The following is a 22,921-nucleotide window of genomic DNA, read 5'->3' on the forward strand; positions in this document are numbered from 1 at the left end:
ATCAGAATTTTGACAGATTTCAAGATTTCCAGCGATTTGGCCCAATGCTTTCTTTTCTAATTAAACCTGAAAAGTTCAACGAAAGCTACTTGGATTTGTCTGAATTTCAGTGGATGGGTGTTGAAGATTTCGAAATGCAGCTCATTCAGTTAAAAAGCTCAGAATAGCGGGCATCAAAGTTTGGAGATCTGCGGAGTGCACTTGAAGCTATCGAGAGAGATCATGGGGCCTCTATTCTGACCTGCTGGATGTCCCTGCCAGTGAAATTTAACTGTTTGAAGGAAATTGCGTTTGCAATGCTTTCAGCATTTGGATCCACATACCTGTGTGAACAGGTATTTTCACACATGAAATCTGTCCTCTGTCCCTCTCGGAGCTGGTTAACAACTGATCACTCAGAAGCCTGTGTGCAGCTTAAAGTATCCAAATATATGCCAGACATTGGAAAACTCAGCAAGGAAAAGCAAGGGCACGGATCACACTAAACTGATAAGATCTGCAGTTTAATTTAATTTTAAATGAAGCTTCTTAAACATTTTTAAAACCTTATTTACTTTACATACGACAATAGTTTAGTTATAGATTATAGACTTACAGAAAGAGACCTTCTAAAAATGTTAAAATGTATGACTGGCACGCAAAACCTTAAATTAGAATAAATAAATGAACACTCGGCGCACCACTTCTGAAAGGCTGCCGACCCCTGCACGAGACGGTCTCCTACAGGGGTCGGCAACCTTTCCAAGGAGAGCAGCCATTTTTTTGTTTTTGTCTTTGACCAAAATATTTCGAGAGCTGCATCACACACAAAGCTACTTGTTGAGTTAGAATTTATCAACTCATAATATTTGAACATATTAAAAGTTATTACTGCTCACCAATACTTTTAATTGGACTTCTGCAGTTTGAATTTGAATATAAACAGGAAGAGGCTCCGGGCTGGGGACTGGGGTGCAGGAGAGGGTGCGGGGTCTGAGAGGGAGTTTGGGTGCAGGAGCAGGTTCTGACCTGGGACAGGGGTTTGGGGTGCGGGAGGGGGTGTGAGGTGCAGGCTCTGGCCAGGAGGTGCTTACCATAGGCGGCTCCAGGCTGGCAGCACAGCAGGGCTCAAGCAGGCTGCCTGCCCGCCCTGGCCCCACACCACTCCTGGAAGTGGCTGGCTGCTGGCATGTCAGCTCTACGCACTGCCTCCACCCCCACCACCATCCTCACAGCTCCCATTGGCTGTGAACCGGCCAATGGGAGCCGCGGGGGCAGTGCTTGTGGGCGCGGGCAGTGCACAGAGACCTGCTGCCCCCGTCCCTGCAAGGAGCACATGCCAGGAGCCAGCTGTTTCCAGGAGTGGCGTGGGGCCAGAGCCCTCCCGTGCCGCCAGCCGGGAGCCGCCTGTGGTAAGCGCCTCCCGGCCCGAGCCTGCACCTCGCACCACCTCAAAAAACGGCTGCCTGCAAGGGGGCAGCCAAAGAGCCGCATGCAGCTCCAGAGCTGCAGGTTGCCGACCCCTGTGGTCTACTAGGTCATACATCCATCTGTGATGGATAGTGGGTGAACAAGCCAGTAAAGCCAACACACACAAAAGATTAAAGAATCAAATTCAAGCCATCACAGTGTTAGAAGCCCAGAGCAATCAGAAGTCAGAGACAGGATACATTTTTTAAGAAAACTGGACTGTGCACGGAGGAATAGGATCCTTCTAAAGCAGCGGTTCTCAGCCCGCAGCCCAATTAGCACACAGCTGCGGCCCAGCTCAGCTGCTTGCTAAAGGCCAGCCGGCGTGCTGGGGTCCACCAGGTTCCCAGCAGGCCAGTGTGAGGGGTCTGGGCTGTCCCGCTGCCCAGCAAAGTGGGGTCAGGGCCCCGGGGTCACCAGGCCAGCCCACAGCGGCGGGGGTGGGGGCTGCCGCGGCGGCCCAGGTAACACATTGTGGGCCGCACATGTAATAAATTGAGAACCACTGTTCTAAAGGAAGAGAGCCAAGCTGACACTTTGCATTTTCAGCTCCACTCTATTGCAGTCTTCTTTCCCAGTCACAAAAAAGATCCAGAATACTCAACGTGCCATGCCATGGCCAGCATTTCCACGTGCCTTCTTCATTCAGCATGAGAAAAAGCCGAACAAGCATCAGTCCTTAGGGATAAAGTGACTTCTGTGAACAATACATAAGTCAATTATTTTGACTATAATTGTGAGTCGCATCAACAGAAAGTCTGGAAGGCCCATTGTCCCACTTGGGGACACAGACACCCCCCACACCCAACCCCCATTTCTACATTACTAATCATAGAATATCAAGGTTGGAAGGGATCTCAGGAGGTCATCTAGTCCAACCCCCTGCTCAAAGCAGGACCAATCCCCAACTAAATCATCCCAGCAAGGGCTTTGTCAAGCCTGACCTTAAAAACTTCTAAGGAAGGAGAATCCACCACCTCCCTAGGTAACGCATGCCAGTGTTTCACCACCCTCCTAGTGAAAAAGTTTTTCCTAATATCCAACCTAAACCTCCCCCACTGCAACTTGAGACCATTACTCCTTGTTCTGTCATCTGCTACCACTGAGAACAGTCTAGAGCCACCCTCTTTGGAACCCCCTTTCAGGTAGTTGAAAGCAGCTACCAAACCCCCCCTCATTCTTCTCTTCCGCAGACTAAACAATCCCAGTTCCCTCAGCCTCTCCTCATAAGTCATGTGTTCCATTCCCCTAATCATTTTTGTTGCCCTCCGCTGGACGCTTTCCAATTTTTCCACATCCTTTTTGTAGTGTGGGGCCCAAAACTGGACACAGTACTCCAGATGAGGCCTCACCAATGTCGAATAGAGGGGGACGATCACGTCCCTTGATCTGCTGGCAATGCCCCTACTTATACAGTCCAAAATGCCATTGGCCTTCTTGGCAGCAAGGGCACACTGTTGACTCATATTCAGCTTCTCGTCCACTGTAACCCCTAGGTCCTTTTCTGCAGAACTGCTGCCTAGCCATTCGGTCCCTAATCACCGCTTTCTATCTTTGCAAAGCGCTGTCTGCAGCCAGGACTTCAGCCTGCAACCATTTTTACCAATGCTAAAGAAATTCAATAGCCATTAGCCACTAAACCCAGACTTGCAGGAGCCAATGGGTACAGCAAGAGCGGTTTTCACAGCAATGAATAGCACAGGCAGCCCAAGGGATTTAGAGAGTCAGGTATTCTATAGCAGAGTCTCGATGGTGTCTTCAGAGACCATGGATTCACAGTTTAGTAAGCTCCCAAAGGCCTCCTTCCAGTGTTGTTTAATGGTCACATTGCCCTTGAGAGTGGAGCTATCTTGGAAACGTAAAGGGGTGGGGCCTTTGGAGCGTGGCCCATATATAGCTTTTGTTGCTTGAAAGAAGCTTTTCATGTCATCTTGGTCTATGAAACCTGGATCTCAGAGGCCTGCTCTTGCCACCATTTATTTTTGATGTCATGTAGCCTCCTTTGGACTTTGGCTTTGAGCAGGTGATAAACCTCATGTTTTCATTGGTTAGAGGAATCATTTTGCCAGTTCCAGAATGCAGTTCTTTTCTGTTGAATTAGCGCTAGGATTTCCTCCTTATTTTCATCAAACCAGTCTTGGTGCCGATGAGTAGAGTATCCTATAGTTTCAGCACATGCATTATGAATGGTATTTTTAAGTTGATCCCAGTGCTCTTGAATGTCCATGATGTTATCAGCTAAGTTAGAGAGTTTCTCAGACAGGGTTTGCTGGAATATCTCGCAGCTGGCTTGGTCCTGAAGTGCTTTGACATTGTACCGCTTTTGCTTAGTCTTTGGGTGTTTGCAGTGTGGTGGAGCAAGCTGCAGGTACATGACTGACCTTACTAATCAATAGTCTGTCCAACAGTGATCTGTACCTCTCATGGCTTGTGTTATACGGACATTGGCGTAATCTCCAGCTCTGATTATAACAGTCAAGAAGGTGCCAGTGTTTGGACCGAGGATGTTTCCAGTTGGTCTTAAATTTGTTACTCTGCCTAACGATGGTATTTGTGATGAGCAGGTCATGCTCCACACATTGGCTGAGGAAGAGAACATAATTTCCCACCCCTTCTTTGCCTATTGTGCCGCTCCAGAGTTGGGAGCCCCATCCAACTCTGGAATTGAAATCTTCCAGGAGGATGACTTTGTCTGCCTTAGGTGAGGACTGCATCGAGATCGCTATAAAACTGCTCCTTATTGCCTTCCTCATCATCAAGTGTTGGGGCAGATGCGCTGATGATTGTGGCATATTGGTTGTTGCTGAGCTTGAGCCGAAGAGTCAGGAGATGCTCGTTGATCCCCATGGGACCCTCCAAAAGCTGACTGGTGATCCTCTTTTTGATGGCAAAGCCAATCCTGTGAATGCGTCTGTCTCCAGCTGGCTTTCCTTTCCGAAAGGTGTAGCCACCTCCATCCTCTTTTACTTGGCCCTCATCGGCCCAGTGGGTCTCACTAAGAGCTGCAATGTCAATATTGAGTCTTGCCAGTTCTCTGGCAATTATGGCAGTTCTTCTTTCTGGGCATTCACGTGTTGAGAGTCCATAAGGGTGCGGACACTCCAGGTGGTGAAATTCATTGTCTTATAGCTCTTATTTTGGCTGCAAAGTTGAGTGAACCCACAGGATACAGCCATCCAGTAGGAAGAATGAGAGAGAGCCTGTTTGGGGCACCTTTTCTAGCCCCCTCCCCATTTGGTGTGAGCAGAGGGGGAGCCCGAAAAGGCCTGCTCAGTCACAGCTGCGGCTGTCAAAATGCACTTCTCTCATCCCAGCACAAGACGACCATCACACAGCTGCCGCCTGCATGCAGATTTGTGACTAAAGACTCCCAGAGATCACTGTGCTCCTGTCTTCCCTGCCACTTGTCCATCACCGAAGGGCTTTGTGTGGGCCCTTTGGCAGAGGCCTGCACATGAAATCTTTTAACGTGGGGAAACCAGTGCACAGGCAGTGACCACACGAGACTCGGCAGGAGGAAAACCCTGACCCAGTGGCAAGGGGATCCAAGACAGCCAGGGCCCTGCAGCCCTCATCCGCCTTCACAGCCGCAGAGTATTAAAAGGGAATAAATCTGCAATAAGCTATTACAATAAAATACTGTTTAGTAAACTATAAGGGATCAGACACTTATCTAGCACTTTGCTAGCAAGCCACCTTCTTGGTTTATCACTTTGCATAAATGTTTAACAAAGCAACGTTGTTTATGTTCAACTTCTAACAGACTGCAAATATATCCTTCATTCAAGCCAGACTTTAAAAGTGTTCAGGGCCAGAATGGATTATGGGAGGAAGTATGTGGGGTTTGATACCCCAAACTGCTGAAGATCCCTTATTGCAACAGTAGCTCCTTTAGTACATTCTGTTACACTGAAACAGACATCATCGAGGTCTAAATATTGAGCACTTATATAGAGCTTTCCTAATGTTGAAAAAAAAAAACCCTGATACTTGACAGGAGAGATGCAGCTGGAAGGCAAAATTGTAAATCAAGAAAAATAAATCACTGGAAAAGAAGAGGTTCAGTCTTGAGAAACTTCACATTGAATATTCAAGAAAACAGAATTAGCATCACCTGCTATTTGACTGAGTCAGCATGATCAAGAAAGAGGACCTATACTTGTTCAACTTCTCGGAGTGACATTAGAAGCATTTTAAAATTCCCGTGGCATGCCACTCAGCAGTGGTGAATAGTGCTCATCCCTTCACTCCTACTGCTCAGGGTGGCACATTTCTTTCTGTAAAGTCAGAATTTGTGCCAGGGCTCGGTCCCAGCACCTCTTTTCATGCTGGGGCATAGCTCTAGCACCTCTTCTGCCATGGTGTCTGTGACGGGTTGGATCACAGAAACCCCTTTGGCGCTGCCAACTGATGTGCCAAGTCTATTCCTGCCCCTGCCTTCCCTTACAGCTTGGGACTCCAGAACCCTGCCTGGTTGTGCCAGACATGCTCCCCGGCTACAAACACAGACCCCATGTCTGAACCATGTCCCACAAACTGCAGGCTTACCTGAAAACAGCTTAAGAAATGTTCCTAACACTCAGATGCCCAACTCCCAAGGGGGCCCAAACCCCAAATAAATCTGTTTTACCCTGTATAAAGCTTATAAAGGGTAAACTCATAAATTGTTTGCCCTCTGTAACACAGAGAGAGATATGCACAGCTGTTTGCCCCCCCCCCCGGGTATTAATACATACTCCGGGTTAAATAATAAGTAAAAAGTCATTTTATTAAATACAGAAAGTAGGACTTAAGTGGTTCCAAGTAGTAACCAGACAGAACAAAGTGAATTACCAAACAAAATAAAATAGAACACACAAGTCTATGCCTAATACAGTAAGAAAACTGAATACAGATAAAACCTCACCCTCAGAGGAGTTCCAGTAAGCTTCCTTTTACAGACTAGTCTCCTTCTAGTCTGGGTCCAGCAATCACTCACACCCCCTGTGGTTACTGTCCTTTGTTCCAGTTTCTTTCAGGTATCCTTTGGGGGTGGAGTGGCTTGAGACAGCTGAAGGCCAAATGGAGGGGTCCCCAGAGGTTTAAGTAGACTGTCTCTTGTGGGTAGACACCCCTCCCTCCCCATGTAGAATCCCAGATACAAGATGGAGTTTTGGAGTCACATGGGCAAGTCACTTGTCCATGCATGACTCAGAACTTACAGGTAGCAGCCATGGTTGACATGCTACCTTGAACGTCCTCAAGTATACTTATGTGGATTGGAGCCTTCCAAGATCCATTGTCCATTACGTGTTTCTTGACTGGGCACTTAACTTGCAAATTCCTTTCTAAAGGCTGCCCAAATGCCTTACTAAGGCTACTTAAAATCAAACCAGTACACAGCCAATATTCATAACTTTGAATACAAACATGATACATGCATACAAATAGGAATAGATTCACTAGATCATAACCTTAACAGAGATATGTTACATGGCATATGTAGAATAAAACATATTCCAGTTATGTTATATATACATTCATAAGCATATTTCCATAAAGCCTTATGGGGTGCAACGTCACAGTGTCCTCCATGCATTGAGCACATGCGGCCATGCTGCTGGGGCAGAGCAGCGCACACTGCAAAATGGCGTCCTCCATGCAGCATGGTCTGCTTGAGACCCAGCAGCTCTCTATGAATTAAGCAGTGTGTAAAGTATTCTATAGGGATCCCTGATCCTGTGCCACATTGCAAGTGATTTATAGCTCAGTGAAGAGCCTTCCAAGCTAAGTCATTAGGTACTTGATGTGTGGTTTTGTGGACTGTGCTAGAAGATTTCTATTATGTACCTTCCTGTATCCATCAGCTCCCCTTCTCTCAGTAAAGGGCAGCAGCCATTTGCACCAGGATTCAAAAGAAGTCTCATCATTACCTGCTGTGGTTCTTTTTTCCATTTAATTCTGTCTTGTTTTTAAGAGAGTCTCTCTTGTATTATTTTTAGTGATGTGATTATTGTAGGCTTTAATACCAGTCTTATTTGGGTGTAGCTCACACAATTGTTTAGGCTGTACTTACAAGCACCCAGCTGGATGATTCAAGGAGAGCCAATTAAATGGCCTTCCAGCACCAGTGTATCCAGGACCAACATCAATGCAAGGGTCACAGTTGAGAAAGCACTGAGGTTTGGCCTTTAGTCCATAAATTGACAAATGTGGCTCACACATCGGAGGATAAGAGTAAGTGGTTGTAAAGATTGAATAGAGGCCTAATGTCTCTAAAATGACTTACAGCTGGGCAGCATTTCTCAATATTGGAAAAAAAAGTAACTGGTTTTCTAACCAGCTCCTACTTTGGACAGTTACACTGTGAGTGGCATAGAGGAGGAAAAGAGAGTTCCTCCTTTTGCCCCAGGGATGGGGCATCTCTTTCTCTGGAGAGCTACAGTGCCAAAGACATGCAATCGTTTCCAGAACTGATGGGCCAAGAAGAAACAACATTCTTTGAATATTACCTCATTTTTGGCGACCTGTTTCCATTAATTGCAGCATTTCCTATTATGCAACACTATTTTGTAGCCAGGATGATGAACATCTTCCCCTCTAAGGATTTCAAAACCTGCTGGATCTACAAGCCAGGACTGTATCATAAGCTGGCTATTCTCTAGAGCCTGAAACCTCCAGAACATGCAGATGGCTTAGAAAACAGAAGTTCTTAACTCACTTTTAAAACATGTGTTTCCTAAATAGTAGAAACTTATAATAAGAACAGCCACACTGGGTCACACCAAAGGTCCATCTAGCCCAGTATCCTGTCTTCTGACAGTGGTCAATGCCAGATGTCCCAGAGGGAATGAACAGAACAGGTAATCATCAAATGATCCATCCCCTGTTGCCCATTCCCAGCTTCTGGCAAACAGAGGCAAGGGATACCATCCCTACCTATCCTGGCTAATAGCCACAGATGGACCTATCCTCCATGAACTTATCTAGATCTTTTTTGAACCCTGTTATAGTTTTGGCCTTCACAACATCCTCTGGCAAGGAGTTCCACAGGTTGACTGTGCGTTGTGTGAAAAAATACTTCCTTCTGTTTCTTTTAAATCTGCTGCCTATTAATTTCATTTGGTGACCCCTTTTTCTTGTGTTATGAGAAGGAGTAAATAACACTTCCTAATTTACTTTCAATTATCCTTGATTCTGGCCACTTAAAGATGAGCAGACTGTTAAGGGCATCCACAGAAAGACCTAAGTAATTTGTTCCCAGCTCCTTTCTCAACTGGCTCTGATGTTGTTCAATTTGATGGTGAAAACTTTTTTTTTTTTTTTTAATTTTTAACAAAAAAGCCCTTTACAGACACAGTAAATACTTCTCTTCCCAGTAGTGACTTTGGGGTTTACCTGGTCAGAATGTGTTCAGTGCATGAAAATAAAATTTTCCCCGACCCTTAACATCATCCAATAAAAAGTGCACTGGTTATGACTTGCCATGTAAAAGAGAGGTTTGAGGAAAATGCTTGAGCATTTCATCCTTGACTACAGGAAATGAAAAACAAGCGTAATGTGGCACATGTAGCCCTTCATTACTCCACTCCTCCTGGCAACTTTACCGAGTACCTCTACCTTAGCAACTGATATACTATGTAGAAAAATCCAGGACCTGAAGAGTAAGAATATTTTTTAAAAATATTATGATATTTTAGTGAGATGGCAGCATTATCCCACAAGGCATTTACCACAATACCTAAGTGACCTGCAAAATCAGCTATGTAGGAGCTGAATGGTCTTTAAGAGGTCAAACAAAACTGTACTGGAAATTTAAGGGGTATTTTTAAAGGAAGTCAGTTAAGAAAGAAATCCTCCGTAGTGGAGATGCTCCTTAGTGCTGGCTTCACTGTATTACCAAGCACAAGAGAAACCGCTGAGTCAAACAAAATTTTCCCGTTCTAAGGGAAAAAACTGACATGCTACGGCAGGAAATATGTATTACAAAGTGGCTATATTACACTCTTGATCCACAACACACACACTTCCCACTGAAAATCAAAGGCACAGTAAGAGAGACCCCAAAATCTGTTTAGGAAAATGTGACAAAGCATTTTAAAAGGCCATTTTTATTTTCAATATTTACTTATTGGCAGCTTTTTTCATGTTAATACAAAAGGCCAGTCAACATCTTCAGCAAATAATACATGATATCGAGCTGATTAATGCTAAGTTACAATGTATCACAGCCACAAAGTTACCAAGAGTTTTAGCCTCATTCAGGTCAATAAAACGGATACCAAACATTTAAGAATGATTTTCTACGTATGCGTCCAACCTCTTTTTCCAATTTTGCTTTAACATCAGTGTGCAAAGTCCAATGTATTATTAGAACATGGCACTAGAGGTGTAATATAACAAATACCATAGTGCTTCCACATTAGAGGTTTTATATAAAGAAATTACCTAAGCAAATAATTATACATACATTGGTGTCTGAGACTTAAGAGTACAAAGTAACAAGAAAATTAAATGAATCTATGGTCATGGATCCAAAAGCTATTAGAATACAGTCAATGCCAAACTGGTACCTTGAATTGCTTCTCCAAGGTACAGGTTCATAAGATGATCATTGGATGAGTAAGACACAAAATGATTCATAACAACACTTGCTGCCATTTTCACTTAAGCTTAAAAAAAAACATACAAAATTGTATGCTTGCTTCTCAAGTAAGACCTGTAACTACAAGCTTTCATTACTCAAACACACTGGACTGCCATCTAAAACTGTGCTCTGCCTTTGAACCCTTATACATGATCAGTGCAAACACAATATTTTGGTCAGATCTGATCTGTTTAGAACTCCATCAGTCAGTATTCTCAAAGCTAGTTCATTACACTAGGAAATTACTGTTTACAGAGCTTTTATGACTCAAGAAAAAAAGTCTTTGCACCCCACAATTGACATCAAAGAAGCACAGTCCTTACCCACTATGTTCAGGCTGAGAAAAAGAGGTAATGATATTTTATGGACAGTGCTTATTAGCATACTTTCACTACTTACTCTAAGTTACACATTCAGAGGACAGTAATGTAATAAAACTAGGTTTGGTCTATGAAATATTCAGCCAGAGTGCTAGCACCAAACGGAGTGACTAAGCCAGTATCCATATCTTTTTTCAAATTGTTGTTTGTTTGGAAACGTTGATATATACGTTTTTAATTCCAAGTTCATGAAAGTGCCTGCAGATGAGAGATATAACACTAATTCAAAACATACAATTGAGTCCTGCATCAGGATGCTGTGGGCATATACACATCCTAAGCATTCATTTGGCTGGCAGCCTGGAACAATGCCAGTACTGTATAGTCCAAGGCTTAAAGTTCATCTTTTTTCAAAAGGACTAAAGGCGTGCTGCAAAAGAGATCCTGCATTCTTCTGTATCATCCAGGGAGGCTGTTCTAGTCTCCAACGGAAAGTGATGTAGCAGCCCATGCTCTGGATTTGAATGAGCGCCTTGTGCAAACTATTTTTGCTAACCAACTCCAGAGATTGCAAAAAAGATTAAACCATATTATATTCTGCTATGTTGACCTGCAGGTGGAGCGGCCAGCCTGCCATGCTTTAAGATCGGGAACCTGACTTAGGTGTGAGTCAGATGGGTCAAAGTGGCAGGAATTGCCTTCACTGAGATACATCTCTGCAAAAAACCTCTTGGCCCATTTGGGGTGGATCTTGGGCCAGCCCTTAATTGAAATTGCAGCAAGTCAAATAGCTGATACTTTTCCCCTCTCCTGGTAACGGGGATGCCACATTGTTCACAAGCGTATTCTGTCTTGCCTCACTGATCAGCCGGCAAGCTAAGTCCAGAAAGAGTTTTTCCACATTATCCGATTCTTTAGCAGAAGTTTCCAGATAGTACATGTTTTGGGCCTCTGAAAATTCTTCAGCTCTTTGTTTGGAGACTTCTCTTTTCTCGGCTAAATCAATCTTATTACCTGCATCAATAAAATATTTTAAGAAAGGGAATTAATTTGACTTGTAAAACAAAACCAACAGAAATTGATCTGGAAGAAAGGAACCATTTGTCACCATGTGTCTCGCGTTAGGTTCTTTATTTTAAACAAACTATTCATCTTATAAAGCTACAAAACTAAATGCTCACTCTCCTGTCCCCCCAAAAAGTGGATTCTCTGATAGATAACCAAGGCTTTTTAATATTAGCTCGCTTAATGGAATTTTCCCCATGAACATGCAAGCCATTTAGCATTAATTTTGTGCTAATGCACCTGTTTAATATCAATTGGCATTAAAGGATTTCCCTTTTAATGTCTATTGAACAATCATTGGTTCTTGCTCCAAGGAGCACTTAAAATGTCAATTATTGCATGTGGGGGCGCCAAATACAATATTTTTTTCACATAATTATGAGCTTTAAAAAGAAACCTGCTCTCCAGTTTTAATTACATGTTTTTGTTCATTATATGGTTACTGAACACGGGGAATGAATGGGTGTAAGAAAGCTGATAGAACTAGGTGAGGTGAGGAACCCTCCCCCATAGGGAGATGTCATTTTCAGCTTATGGCAGAACAGATCAACATTTGTGTAGGGAATAAACCGACTAATGATTAATCTGATATTAACTGCAGTTGGTTTGGGAAGAAGTGGGAGTTGAGAAAAGGATCCCTTTCCACTGCCATCATTTCCATCCAACAACCTCTCCTTTACAATGTAATGGTTCATGAACATACTCTATATGAAGTTAGATTTATAGAAAGTTAATAAGCAATTATTGGAGTATAGAAGCATATAACCATCTATAACTTGGTAAGAAGCACATCAGTAGAAGGTGCTACAGATGGTTATAAGCAACCTACTGGATTCTAGCAATTTATTAGCACATTATTGTTTATTAATCTTTTATAAACTATTTATAAAATATACTGTACCTTTAATCTACAGTGTGAATGGTTTCTTGTCACAGAACCTCTAAGCATTTTAGATTGCATTGTTAGTGTGCATTAGGGCACCTAGAGTCTGGGATAAGGGTCTTTTTAATTTTAAAATCCAAATAAAGACTAAATACACCAGATTCTTCTGTAGAATTGTACTATCTACTCTTTAAATATTAAGCTATTTAAAAGAGAGAGAGAGAGAGCGAGAGAGAGATCTTTCTGTTGAATAACCATCTGACTAACGCTTTCCTCAAATTATGTGTCCATCATTCTTCGACTATGCTGAGACCTAGTCCCTTGACCAAGTCCCTGAAAAGTGATGTTTTGACTACCCGATTTGGAAAACAAAGTCCACCATTGCAGAATGCTAATGGGCCTCATCACTGTGTATACCTTGGTGCACTCTTCTGGTAGCAAACTGATGGCTGGATTTGCTTCATCTCAAGCAAAGGACATTACTCAACGTGGCATTTTCTTCATTTAAATATTTTTTAATTCTCTAAAAATCCATGTGAAATTCTGATTTAGTACCAGTGAAAGGTGTAGCCTCATGGCCCTGGAGACAGAAACCTTCTGTTTATTCACAGGACAGGGATGATACAGACTGCAGCAGATGATCTTCTCCACGGCCCTGCACTGTGCCTATTAATGAGGGAGAGGAGGAAGACACTCCAGGCTCCATATGCCCACTGAGTCCTTGACCTCTCTGCTGAGAATGCCAACTGGAATGCCAACTAGTTTTTGTGATGCTGACACATGCCACTGCAACAGGACTGAGGCCATCAAAGCATAATAACTTTCAGCCACTACCAACCTGATCTAGATATGAACTGGGAACCTAGAGGTGTAAAGCTCCAGTTACTCTTTCTAAACTGCAACTGCACAGTCAAAGCCATGGGGCTAAATAACCAAATACATAATTCATTCAGTGGAAGGGAAAGTGAAACAATCATTAAATGGTTCCTGGTTTGTTTGGGCTTTCTACCTAAATACGGCCCTCCATGCTGAACAACCTTACATGGCTTAAGATGGCCAACACTTTGAGAAGCAGCAGTTGCTATTCTGAGTTGTGTTTTAGTGCATTGGCTTTATGTATTGGAGGAGTCATTCAGACACAGTCTTTGTCTTGACAATTTCACTTAGATGAATGGCTTTGTGGTAAGATGCTACAGAGATATAGGTTCAGAACCTACTGGCATCAAGGGGTGTCCAGTCCAGCATATTTGAAGGAGATCCTGACACTATGAGATAAAATAAATGCAGTATTTTCCATTGCTAATGCCTCTATCTGCCAATGACCCTAGTCAAACTCCAGATGGACATGGCTGATTATTCTCTCTTGGAGAAATGAGCTCTTATAAAAGCACAGTCCTCACTTACCCACTAGCACAGTTATGACCTTATTGCTGGCATACTGTTCTATTTCTCGCAGCCATTCGGGAAGGCATCGGAAGGATTCTTCACAGGTTATGTCATAGGTCAATATTAATGCATTAGCGCTGCGATAATAACTCTGCGTAATGGACCGGAATCTCTCCTGCCCTGCCGTGTCCCAGATCTGCAGCTTTTGGCACAACAGGAAGGGGAGAAAGGGGAGGAGAAAATACATATTAAAAAAAAACCCCATAAAAACCATCCTTTACTTAGCATCAGGGCAGCACCTAAATGCTTTCAGGGGAAACCCAATGGTGGGAAATCAGGTAACTTTTAATCCCGTTGGCTCCCTCTTCCACCCCACCCCCCAGTTTTGTTTCTCTTCTTGCATCTAAAGATTTAAATTCAAGGCACTAAGTCAGCTGGCATTCCAGCTGATTTCCCTGGAAGCAGCAGGCCTGTAAGCTTTCATGTGACTGAGCATTTCAATCAGCAGTGGAAGAAGTAAGCCATGCTGGCTTGGAATTCTAATGCTGGCATTACAGGGAGAAAACAAATGCCCCGGGCATTGAGGACAATGACATCAGCTGAAAAACGACGACAAAACATCTCCCCCAGCTGCAAATGAAGTTACCCTGTTTCAAATGAAGAGTGCGAGGGAGGAGGGTGGGGAGAGAAACCATAAGAAAGAATCAACAGCTTGGACTTGTGTGTGAACTTTCAGCCAAGCATCTCAAGGTTCTTGCTCTGCATAGCCTTGCACAGGTCACCTCACTGCTCTCTGTCCCCAGTCTGGAACTGTAAGGAAGGGTACATACCCACTTACCAACATCAAAGGGATTGTTAAAGCTGTTTGAGATCTTGAAAGGCAATATAGAGTAGAAGTGCAAAGTACTATCATTTACACCATCATATCAGGGGTGCGGGAGGAGAGAGAGCTTTTAAAATAACATTGGCCCTGATCCTGTAGGGAGTTCTGTGTCCGACCACGCATCTGCCTACATAGAAATCACTACAGGATTGGGTCCCTAAAATCATGTTCGCTGGTCAATGGCATTTCAGATTAGTTACAAAGATAACAAGTGACCTCAATCCATACTAAAACAGAGAAGTGCTTAACTGGAACATGACCAAAAAGGACACACTGCAGCCCATGTTTACACTGGGAGAATTAACCAACAATTTCAAAATCGTTCTAACTTGTGGTTCAGCTAATCTGGTATTAAATTGGGGGAAAGGTATGTAAACATGGCTCAGATGACAGAACCATTTTCACAGAGGTTTAGTAAATCTGCTGAAATGCCAGTCTAATCAAAATGGTACCAATCAATACAGCCTACAGCTGAACCAGCGTTCAAACCAGTCTGAAGTTTGGGGTAAGTTACTTCTCCACTCTATGCAAAGCTTTTAAGATTCTGAATTCTTAAGTGCTCTGTAGCAAGATGCCATTGGCAAGAAGGAGCTCAAAAAAAACAAACAAGTACGTGTGGAATGGTAGATGCAGCCAGAGCTACAAAGAATTTCCTATGGCTTAGCAGAAATTTAGGAAGGTTTTGTTAGTGTAAGCAGAGTCAGGATGAACTCCACCCTGACATCTGGTGGTGAGTTGTGGCAAGTGGAAAAGAACTTCAGGGGCTGATCTCATTTGCATAGGCAAACCCACCCCACCTAGGATGAGCCCATAGCTGCCCAAATGGTCACTTTGGCTGCTGTGGGATCCCCAGTTTCTCTGTTATTGGGGCAGGAAGAATAAATTGTTATCCTGATTATGTGAATCAAGGACAGTGGAACTGTACTTGGCCTTTTATTATGATGGAGGGACTCGCCATCAACTAAGTAGCACTCGCTAGGCAAGGGACATGGGTTCCAAAACTCAGTGAATTGAGAGAGGCTTGGGACAGGTATCAAGTGTAGGTAGTCTCTTGGCCTATCTAAGGCTGTGATCAAGTGTCTTGATGTTTTGGGTCTTTTGGCCTTGAGATGAAAACCTTGTCTGTGTCTCTTACACCTTGAAGTGAAAAAATTATTTAAGTTGTACCTGGTGGTGTGGGCCCTTTGTAAGGGCCTGAATCATCAGTTGCACCTCCTTCTCTCACCACTGTGGAATATCAGAGCTAATTTTGGGTCTATTAGGAATCTAGTTACAGGTGCTGAGCGGAATTTGCTTTGCGCTTACAGTGCATGAGCACTGAGGCTCTTACTACTACAAGCTGAAATCACTAAAGAGCTAAAAATTACTAAGAGCTGAAATCACTGAGCACTGTGTTAAGTAGTGGGGAGCCTGAAGATATATGGCTGGGCAGCTGGCGGAGCGGACCGGCTGGCCAAGTGGAGCAGTTCGCGGGACGGCTGGAGCAGCTTGCGGGACAGCTGGCGAAGCGGAGCAGCTGGTGGATCGGATCGGAGTGAAGCCCCATGGAGAGGCGGGGCAGTCGGCTTTGGATCATGTAAGGTGTCCTTTACCTCTTTCCCCCCCACACTCCATTTTCACCCAGACTGGGGAGTAACACTCTGCAGATGAACTTTTGAACTCTAGGGCTGGACTTTTGGGTTGTTAGACTTTTGGGACTTTGGACTCAAGAGACCTTTGGATTGTTGGACTCAAGAACCAAAGGGAAAGGACATGGCTCAATTTGCTGGGGTGGGTCTTTGCTCATGGTTTGGTTGATGAACCCTAGTTGTGGTGTTTTCCCAATTTAATGCTGATGTCATTTACCTCATGTTATTAAAGATTTTCTACTATACCGAGACTCTGTGCTTGTGCGAGGGGAAGTATTGCCACTTTGAGGCGCCCAGGGGTGTGTGTAAGATTTTCCCAGGTCACTGGGTGGGGACTCGAGCCGGTTTTGCATTTGCTTTGTTGAGAGGGAACCCCTATGTACTGAACCCGGCCCTTGCTGTTATCAACTCGGCCTGGCAGAAGGGTTACATTAGCAAAGCCACATTATTACTGAAAGAAGAGACGTTGTAGGCCCTGTAGAAATCACGATTATAGTATGTTCTCCTGCAAAGAGACGTAAAACACTGGAAGTCCTGTCCGCCCTACACAAACAAGGATGATCTCCTGCCACTTTTCATAGAAGTAGTGCCAGGGTGCTAATGGCCATATTTCCTTTCCGCCACTGGTGTGCAGGGTACTGCGCATTGGTTGTTTGCCACCCCTAGCCCACAGTGGGCTCTTTTCTGCTGTATATACTGAGATTACAGGATATCCTTTGGATGGAATTGGCCATCAACATCTGCCTTTGCAGCACATTTGTCTACCACCTACAACACATTTCTTGACTAAATTCTAATAAGTACATCTAGAGATATCAGATGACCTTAAAAATTCTCCAAATCATTGGTCTCATGCCTAAATACAACTGCTGCATGAAACAAAAATGTATAAAACTTTTGTCGGTTGTTAAAATGATGAACTTTTGGTCATCTAGAATAAAAGACAATTTTGTTAAAATGTGGTCAATGATTCATAATGAAGGAATGTCTCAAATTTCAATATTTTAACTCAAAAGGGGCACTTCTCTATTTCAGGCTTTGGTTTTTAAAGTGCCTATCTGAATGGTTGAAATCTGATTAGAAAGAACTACTACATTTTGGCAACCTTTGGTGGAAAGGTTAAAGTCAATGGGAATTTTCCCTGTTCTCAGCAGATCACGACAGAGTGAACAAAACTTAAAATATTCTAGCTCAAGGGGAACATGAAAGTTAAATTGTGTCAATCATGACATTACAGGTAATCTATATTATATTAGCTTCCGAGAGATGAGAGCCCCACTTAGCCCATTATCTGATTCCAGGCCTTAGGGTCCGACTTTGAAAAGCTGCCTCTGATTTTGTGGAGAGAAAATTAATTGTGGTATCAGTTCCCAGAACTCAGGCATCACACTGCCTGATCTGTTGGCACATGGTGTTTAGATGGTTAAGTATTTAGAACTGCAAAATAGTAAGCACAATTCCTTGTGGGTGCAAGTCAGGTGTCAGGTTGAATCTACTTTAAAAATCAGGGTCTCTGTAATTTGTTTTTGTTTCTGTGGGTTTGATGTTTCTGTTACTTTAATAATGGTTTACTGATGTGTACACACTTTGTATTTCTGCAGGATATTCTAGGGATGATCTCGCTGGACTCAAAATGGCTTTTTGATGAGGATGTTCTATCACACCAACATGATGAACTTTGAAATTGGAAGAAACTGCTTTGGGGAACAACAGGACAGAAGCTTCTGTGATTGGATTTAGCTGTCATTCAACCCACTTGCTGGATATTTAAGTCAGAAGAAAAGCCCTAGAATTTGTGTTAATTGATAAAGATATGCTTTCAGACAAAGTGTGTGTCTGTTTTTAATCACAGTTCAGCTTCTCTCTGCCAAAGTAAGTGAATTTACCATCTATACTTTTCCATTTTATGGTCTTCCCAGGGAAGTCAAAGGATGTTGCCTGACTTACACATGAGAACACAAAGTTACCTGGATGTTATTTCTTGGGGAAATATCCTACAGGCTGGTTTCAGAGTAGCAGCCGTGTTAGTCTGTATTCACAAAAAGAAAAGGAGTACTTGTGGCACCTTAGAGACTAAGGAATTTATTTGAGCATAAGCTTTCGTGAGCTACAGCTCACTTCATCATGAATGCATCCGATGAAGTGAGCTGTAGCTCACGAAAGCTTATGCTCAAATAAATTTCTTAGTCTCTAAGGTGCCACAAGTCCTCCTTTTCTTTTATCCTACAGGCTGTAGGCACTGACTCTGTGGGTGCTCTGGGGCTGGAGCACCTACAGGAAAAAAACTGTGGGTGCTCAGCACCCACCGGCAGCCCCGTGGATCAGCTCCTTCATCCCCACAAGCCCTCCTGCTGGGCCACACTGATCAGCTCCTCCTCCTCCCTCCCAGCGCCTCCCACCCTCTGCAATCAGCTGTTCAGCAGCATACAGGAGGTGCTTGGGGCGGGGAGAGGGGGGTGGAACAGGGTCAGGAAAAGGTGGGGGAGGGGGCAGAACGGGGTGGGAAAAGGCAGGGGTGGAGTGGGGGCGGGATCTGGGGCGGAGCAGGAGTCGAGCACCCCCTTGGAATTGGGGAAGTCGGCACCTCTGCTACAGGCCTCAATCTCTAACTTCATACATAGGAATAATTCTGTTGAGTTCAATGAGACCACCCCTGTGCGTAAAGTTAAGCACATCCTTAAACGATTGCAGGATTGGGATTATGTCCGATTACCCCTTCAACTGCTATCCACTTAGCTTGAATTTATTTTTGTAACCTTTTAGGCATTTCTCAAGGTTCCTTCCCCACTCTGAACGCTAGGGTACAGATGGGGGGACCTGCATAAAAACCCCCTAAGCTTACTTTTACCAGCTTAGGTTAAAACTTCCCCAAGGTACAAACTATTTTACCCTTTGCCCTTGGACTTTCCTAATAATAATAATAATACCGGTTAGACGTTTGGTGGCAGCAGCGAAAGAGCCCGTTTGGAAACGTCTTTTCCCCCAAAATCCTCCCTTACCTTTACACCCCCTTTCCTGGGAAAGGCTTGATAAAAATCCTTACTAATTTGCATAGGTGACCACAGACCCAAACCCTTGGATCTTAAGAACAATGAAAAAGCATTCAAAAGAAGAATTTTAATAGAAGAAAAAGAATCACCTCTGTAAAATCAGGATGGTAAATACCTTACAGGGTAATTAGATTCAAAACACAGAGAATCCCTCTAGGCAAAACCTTAAATTGCAAAAAGGCACAAAAACAGGAATATCCATTCCATTCAGCACAGCTTATTTTCTCAGCCATTTAAAGAAATCAGAATCTAAGCATATCTAGCTAGATTATTTACTAAATTCTAAGACTCCATTCCTGTTCTGTCCCCAGCAAAAGCATCACACAGACAGACAGAGAGGCTTTGTTTCTCCCTCCCCCCACCTTTTGAAAGTATCTTGTCTTTTCACTGGTCATTTTGGTCAGGTGCCAGCAAGGTTATCCTAGCTTCTTAACCCTTTACAGGTGAAAGGGTTTTTCCTCTGGCCAGGAGGGATTTTAAAGGTGTTTACCCTTCCCTTTACATTTATACTCTGAAACCTTTATATTTATGACAGCATTAATCAGATCTACATAGAGTAGCTGTGGCTTGAGTGTTTTTTTAATTTTGATTTTGTCAGAAAAGATCAAGCAGACCAAAAAACTAGCCCTGGATCACACAGAATTTCATATGCTGTATCATGCAAAAGGATATGAAGAGATTCAGAACTTTCTTGTCTTGATTTTTACACTGAGGTCTCTCCCTGAGTTTTCTTCACTATTCTTCAAACGGAGATGACTTGCAAAGACGTCTCACATTAGCAAGTCTGTCTGCATAGATTTTGGAATGCAATCCTAAAAGCTCTAAGGACATTTTCCCAAGCAGTCTTGAATACCAAGAACTACTCCATAAATAGTGCTGCTCTCTCATCTTAGCCCTTAACCATGGTGCAGGCGGTGGGTGGAGTGGATGGAGTCACCATGTGGGAACTTTGCAATGAGTTTATAGGCAGAGAAGTCCCTAGTTTGAGTGACAGGTCATTTTGATATCTCAACTTTGCATGCCTGAGTCACACCTGCTTGCTAATATACAAGTATTTACTCCTGTTAGCACTGTTGAGCAAATACACCTGTGGGAGAGTAAGGTGGATTCTATTCTGCCTCACACATCAAGAAAAATCAATTAGGTTCCGATTGCAGAATCTCTCACCACCAGTGCTGGTGCAAGAGGCAGAAAGAACCCAGCTTGACTTTCAGACCCCAAGTAGTGACTGGCAGTTAAATCTGCAGGGCCCATTTTCCCTCTCACTTACACAAGTTTCACATTGGTTTAACTTCACTGACTGACTTAAACGTAGTTGTTCTTGATTTACACCAGTGTGAGAGAAGAATCTGGCTCAGCATCTTTGGATCAGGACCATATAGAGCAGTGGTTCTCAAACTAGGGCCACCGCTTGTTCAGGGAAAGCCCCTGGCGGGCCGGACCGGTTTGTTTACCTGCCGCGTCCGCGGGTTCGGCTAATCGCAGCTCCCACTGGCCGCGGTTCGCCATGCCAGGCCAATGGGGGCTGCAGGAAGGGTGGCCAGCACATCCCTGAGCCCATGCCACTTCCTGCGGCAGCGAACCGCGGCCAGTGGGAGCTGCAAATCGGCCGAAACTGTGGATGCAGCAGGTAAACAAACCGGCCCGGCCCGCCAGGGGCTTTCCCTAAACAAGCGGTGGCCTTAGGTTGAGAACCACTGATATAGAGAATGAACATGAAAATTCTTCACTCCTAAATGTCACCTGTCAATAGCACTGCTAAATATAATACAACCCTATCTAATTGTAGGCTGCTTGAAATAAGGGTTGATTGATTAGATAGATAGATAGCGCTCTCTCTCACACACACTCACACGCACACATTCAAATGTTTCAGGTGACCCTATCTGGATAGACAGGGCTGTGTCTGCTTTGTAAAGATTCTCGGCCTATAAGCCTTCTGCACTGTACAATGGTGGCTACTTAGGGCTGGTCTACGTTAAAGGATTTTTGCAACAGTGTGCCAAACTGGTATAAAGCAAGGATTGTGTGACTTAACCCAGGGTGCAAAAATCCCAAATGCAGGCAAGACCTTAGTACGTAATGCTTTCTCTCCTGTTGCTCCCTCCCTAGCTTCAAAGCACTGTGCGCAACATTGAGTTAATCCTGGTGGTAACGCACTTGTTATGGTAACAGAGTAGCAGCCGTGTTAGTCTGTATTCGCAAAAAGAAAAGGAGTACTTGTGGCACCTTAGAGACTCTCTAAGGTGCCACAAGTACTCCTTTTCTTTTTGTTATGGTAAGTAAGTGTTATCCCCATTTAAGGATAGAAAAATGGAGACAAAAAGGGACAGTCACTTGATCAAGGCCACAAAATGGGGGCGTCACCAAGGCCAGAATTAGCACTCTGGAGATTGCTGGTTCTCAAGCCTGTGCTCAGATCATATTTTGCTATCATCAGCTGCCTAGTATTTACTAAAGAACCTCCACAAGATACAGGTTTGCACGAGCACCTCACTGACAACCTTCAGAGTGACTTTCCAGTATAAAAAGAAGTTGGAAGAGAGAAACAGAAAACTCCCAAGTTAGAGAAGAATGGGCCCAAGATTTTCAAAATCTGTTGCCTAAAACTAGGCTCCTGCATCCATAACTGGTATGATTTTCAAGAGAGCTAAGCAGCCAGCATTTCTATTCCAAGCAGGCCATTTATTTAGATGCCTAAATATTGCATTAGCAGCCTAACATTAGACTCCCACTTTAAGAAAATTTTGGCCTGGAATTGTCCTTGGGAGAATTAAAGTGGAAGAAAAACCCCTCTTTCTGTGTGGTCTGCAAACAACTCCTTCCCATATGTTATCTTGCCATAAAGGTTATGTCCCTTCTAATGCAGCCAAGGTCAGTGCGTGCTGGGCTTATTGACACAGAAGTACAAGCTATATGAGTAAGAGCTGCCTGGTGCCCCTTCCCCAAGTATATCAATTGATTTTTCTGATCGCTGCTCCTGTGGATTTCCATTTTTTCCTTCACCTTATATGAGCAAAGAGTCTACTCAGCCCCACTCATGAATTCTGTGTCTCTCTAAGAGGATGAATGTACATGTATACAGCACCCCTATGAAGAACCCAAATCACAAATTATACACATAGACCACCACTGGCCTGCAGCCACCCATAGTTTGAGGGTAGGAATGAAGACACCTCTGCATGGTAGGAGGTGAGTGGTAAAATGCCCTTCCTCTTTCTAAAATGTGCCATGAGAACTGTAATCCCTCTAGAGAGCAGACAGGACATCAAGGCCAAAACTTTTCAAACTAAGGAAGGAAGGATTGTCTTGTGGCTGATGCACACTGCATCAGACTTCAGGGGTCCGGGCTCAAATCCCAGCTCTGCCACAGACCGACTGTGTGACCTTGGGCAAACTCATTTAGTCTTTTTGCAATTCCTTTCCCAGTTTATAAAATGGAGATAATACAATTCTACTTCCTTTCTCTCACCCTTTGTCTGTAGAGATTGTAAGCTCCTATACCAGGGACAGTCTCTTACTACAGATTTGTACAAGCCCTACTACAATGTGGCTGGGGACTCTAGACACTCCTATAATTAAAAAAAGTCAATCATTAGGTGCCTAAATCCCTATATAGGCAAACTATAGC

At 43.7% G+C, this 22,921-nt stretch overlaps 1 protein-coding gene across 3 annotated transcripts in view; it reads right to left on the bottom strand.

Annotated features, from left to right (window-relative positions):
• Nucleotides 1–8,435: 8,435 nt before the first annotated feature.
• Nucleotides 8,436–22,921, bottom strand: part of RAB30 (RAB30, member RAS oncogene family) — a 65,831-nt gene continuing 51,345 nt past the window's right edge. For all 3 annotated transcript variants that reach the window (XM_073335888.1, XM_073335877.1, XM_073335898.1), the window contains 2 exons: nt 13,748–13,931; nt 8,436–11,409 (listed from right to left, as the gene is read on the bottom strand). In XM_073335888.1, the coding sequence (XP_073191989.1) occupies nt 11,159–11,409; nt 13,748–13,931 (435 nt within the window). In that variant the 3' untranslated portion in view covers nt 8,436–11,158. The remainder of the gene's footprint in view (nt 11,410–13,747; nt 13,932–22,921) is intronic.

The sequence above is a fragment of the Lepidochelys kempii genome, chromosome 1, assembly GCF_965140265.1.
Source record: "Lepidochelys kempii isolate rLepKem1 chromosome 1, rLepKem1.hap2, whole genome shotgun sequence".
NCBI lineage: Eukaryota > Metazoa > Chordata > Testudines > Cheloniidae > Lepidochelys > Lepidochelys kempii.